Raw genomic sequence first — 2,709 nt, 5'->3', positions numbered from 1 at the left:
GGGTGGGGGCGCGCACCGGTGGGGTTCCCGGGGTTGATGATGCAGAGCGCGCGGGGGCGGCAGTGGTCACGCGCCTGGAGCAGCGCGCGCCGCAGCTCGGCCACGTCGAGCGCCCAGGCGCGCTCCTCGTCCAGGTAGTAGTCCACCTGCACCGCGTTGAGCTCGGCCAGCGCGGCGGAGTAGAGTGGATACTGAGGGATGGGGATGAGCACGCCCGTGCGCGTGCGACCCTCGCCGGCCACCAGCAACTTCAGCAACGTCTGCGGGTGGGGTAGGGAGGCGGGGTTGGCGGGCCGAGGGCTGCACCCGTCCCCCGCCCCGGGCGCCGCCGTGCCAGGACGAGCAGCCCCGCTCGGCCACGCACTAGGAGCCGCGGTGTCTTCCCGCGCTGCCCCGGCCTACCACGATGGCGTCGCTGGCCCCCGTGGACAGGAAGATGTTATTGGGGTCGGCGGGAATGCCTCCATCGCGCCGCTCAATGTACCGCGCCACGTCCTCGCGGATCAGCTGGGTGCCAGAGCTGATGCTGTAGGCCCCTGGGCCCGGGGACAGGGAGGACAGGGTGGGAGTGCGGGTGGGACAGGTGAGGTCCCCTTGCATCCCTCCCGAGGAGACCCGCCCCTTCCAGCGGGCAGATCCACCGTCTCCTGGGACAGCCTCCTCCAGCGCCTGCCCCTGCCCCTCCCCCTCCCTGGGGCTTGGGCAGGTTCTGGCACTCACCCAGGCTGTGGCCCCCACATGCCTGCAGGATGCGCTCCGCCCTCCTCTTGGCGTCGTCGGGGAAGTCAGGGCTGTTCAGGAGATCAGGGTGGACGCAGAGCGCCAGGACCTGGGAGGAGCAAGTGCTGGGGCCAGGACACGTGGGCTGACAGGGAAGGGGTGCAGGGCAGCACTGAGCCTCACCTGTCGCAGGAAGGTGATAGGCGTCTGCCCCATGGCCTGTGCGTCCCCGATGTTGGCTCGGATGACCTCAGTGAAGGGCTTCTTTACGCCCTGTGGCGGGGGGGTGGTGGTGGAGGGGGGTCATGGGCAGTGACAACGGACCTTGTGGCTCCCACAGGCCTTGTCTTATTCGGCTCAGGGGTGGGGGGAGAGTGGGGCCAGCAGCGCCCCGGCGCGGCGCTGAGGCGGTGGTGCGGCCCAGGACCCTACCTGGCGCAGCTCCTGCTCCAGCTCCAGCGCGCGCAGCACGATTGGGCCTCGTACCGCGTACTCCACCTTCCGGACACACGGGTTCATGGTGTCCAGCGTCAGTACCTTCTCCTTCAGCCCATTCGTTGCAGCCTGACTGTGGTCACCTGTCCTCAAGGCCATGACCCTGCTCGGACCGGGCAAGAAGGAGACTCAGGAGGCGTCAGGATCCAGAAGTGTGGGTGAGGGAAGCTGGGTCCCGGCTTGGTGGGTCAGGGCTGGGAAGGGGGCACCCACTTCACTGCAGCCTGCTGGCCCCACTGAAAGGGACAGAAAAGGCTGAAGGAGCCGGGCCCGCCGGGCCCCGCCCCGCCCCACCCGTCTGGGCACAGTTCTGCCCACAGGGAGTGGGTGAGAAGACAGGCGGGGCTTGGGGTGAGGCCCAGTGCCCGCCCAGTGTCCCCATGACAGGGGAGCAGGAGAGCCACATGGGAGATAGGGACAGACGGAAAGGTCCAGCAGCTCTGAGGGACTAGGCTTGGGGGAGGGGAGGTGGGCCGAGTGCCCTGAGGGGTTGGCAGAGCCTGGCAGAGCAGAACCTGGAGGGGAGAATGAGGCCTGGGGCCTCTGGAGATTTACCTCAGTAGGGCACGGCCGAGGCCTAACCCTTTTGGACCCCCCGCCCCCATCTTTGCTGGGACCAGCAGAGTAGGCCTGTCTCCCGGGTGACTGAGCCAGGCCTCAGGAATCCTGGGGCTCCCTGGGGAGGGGAGTGAGGCTTCAGGTGCAGGGGTTCCATCTGGCCCCTCCTGTGCCGGGGACCATGGCCCGGGGCAGCAGGAGCCCTGGGGCCGGACCTCGGTCCCCCATCAGTGCTGCAAGGCTGGAGTCTTTGGGTTGGGGTGTTGGGGGAGGGGCAGGGCAGCTCTGTGCCTTCGCAGGGCCCTTGGACACCTCAGCTGCTCTGGGCTGCTGTCCTGCCCTTTCACCAAACACACACCAGCCTGGGGCTGCCCTTGGGGCCACACCACAGGCAGGGTGATCTAAGCTTCCCCTCCCTGTGGCTTGTGATTGGTGGAAAGAGTGGGAAGCGAGCCGGGATAAGCCCTCAGGGCCCCACCTCCACAGGCCCTGCAGGGAGCTGATACGCCACCCCAGCGCCAGGATCTGGCTCCGCAGTGAGGGTCAGGAAGCAGTAGGCCCTCTCAGCTGAGCGGGGCTGTGGCTGGCTGGTCAGGCCTGGGGAAGGCTTAGCCCCTCTGCTCCTGCCGGCTGGAGAGGAAACGGGAGGCCAGACGGCAGCCTCTCACCTGCGTCTCCTGCTCTGCTGCCGCTGCTGCCACCTCTGCCTCCCAGTGTGCAGGCCTCTCTGGGCCCCGGGCTGGAGAACAGGTTAATATGGGCCCAGCCGCAGGCAGAGCCAGGCCCCGCCCGCCCCCTGGCAGCAGGGCTATGTGGCAGCTGTGGTGGCAAGTGGACCTTGGGCAGTGCACCACCCCACACTCTAAATTTAACCAGCAGCCTCCCCGCGGCCCCCACCCCCACCGCTGTGCTGAGAACACCCCTCCAACCACTGCT

At 68.1% G+C, this 2,709-nt stretch overlaps 1 protein-coding gene across 1 annotated transcript in view; it reads right to left on the bottom strand.

Moving 5' to 3' along the window:
• GPT (glutamic--pyruvic transaminase) overlaps positions 1-2,654 on the bottom strand; it is a 4,015-nt gene extending 1,361 nt beyond the window's left edge. Inside the window, 6 exon segments of the mRNA XM_024741133.1 lie at positions 17-260; positions 403-536; positions 721-829; positions 904-993; positions 1,153-1,318; positions 2,252-2,654. Of these exon segments, the coding sequence (XP_024596901.1) occupies positions 17-260; positions 403-536; positions 721-829; positions 904-993; positions 1,153-1,314 (739 nt within the window). The 5' untranslated portion in view covers positions 1,315-1,318; positions 2,252-2,654.
• Between the last annotated feature and the right edge of the window lie 55 nt (positions 2,655-2,709).

The sequence above is a fragment of the Neophocaena asiaeorientalis genome, unplaced genomic scaffold (genome assembly GCF_003031525.2).
Source record: "Neophocaena asiaeorientalis asiaeorientalis breed wild unplaced genomic scaffold, Neophocaena_asiaeorientalis_V1.1 scaffold177, whole genome shotgun sequence".
Lineage (NCBI taxonomy): Eukaryota > Metazoa > Chordata > Mammalia > Artiodactyla > Phocoenidae > Neophocaena > Neophocaena asiaeorientalis.
The sequence above is the reverse complement of the archived record's forward strand: the minus strand, read 5'-3'. Positions and strand labels throughout refer to the sequence as shown.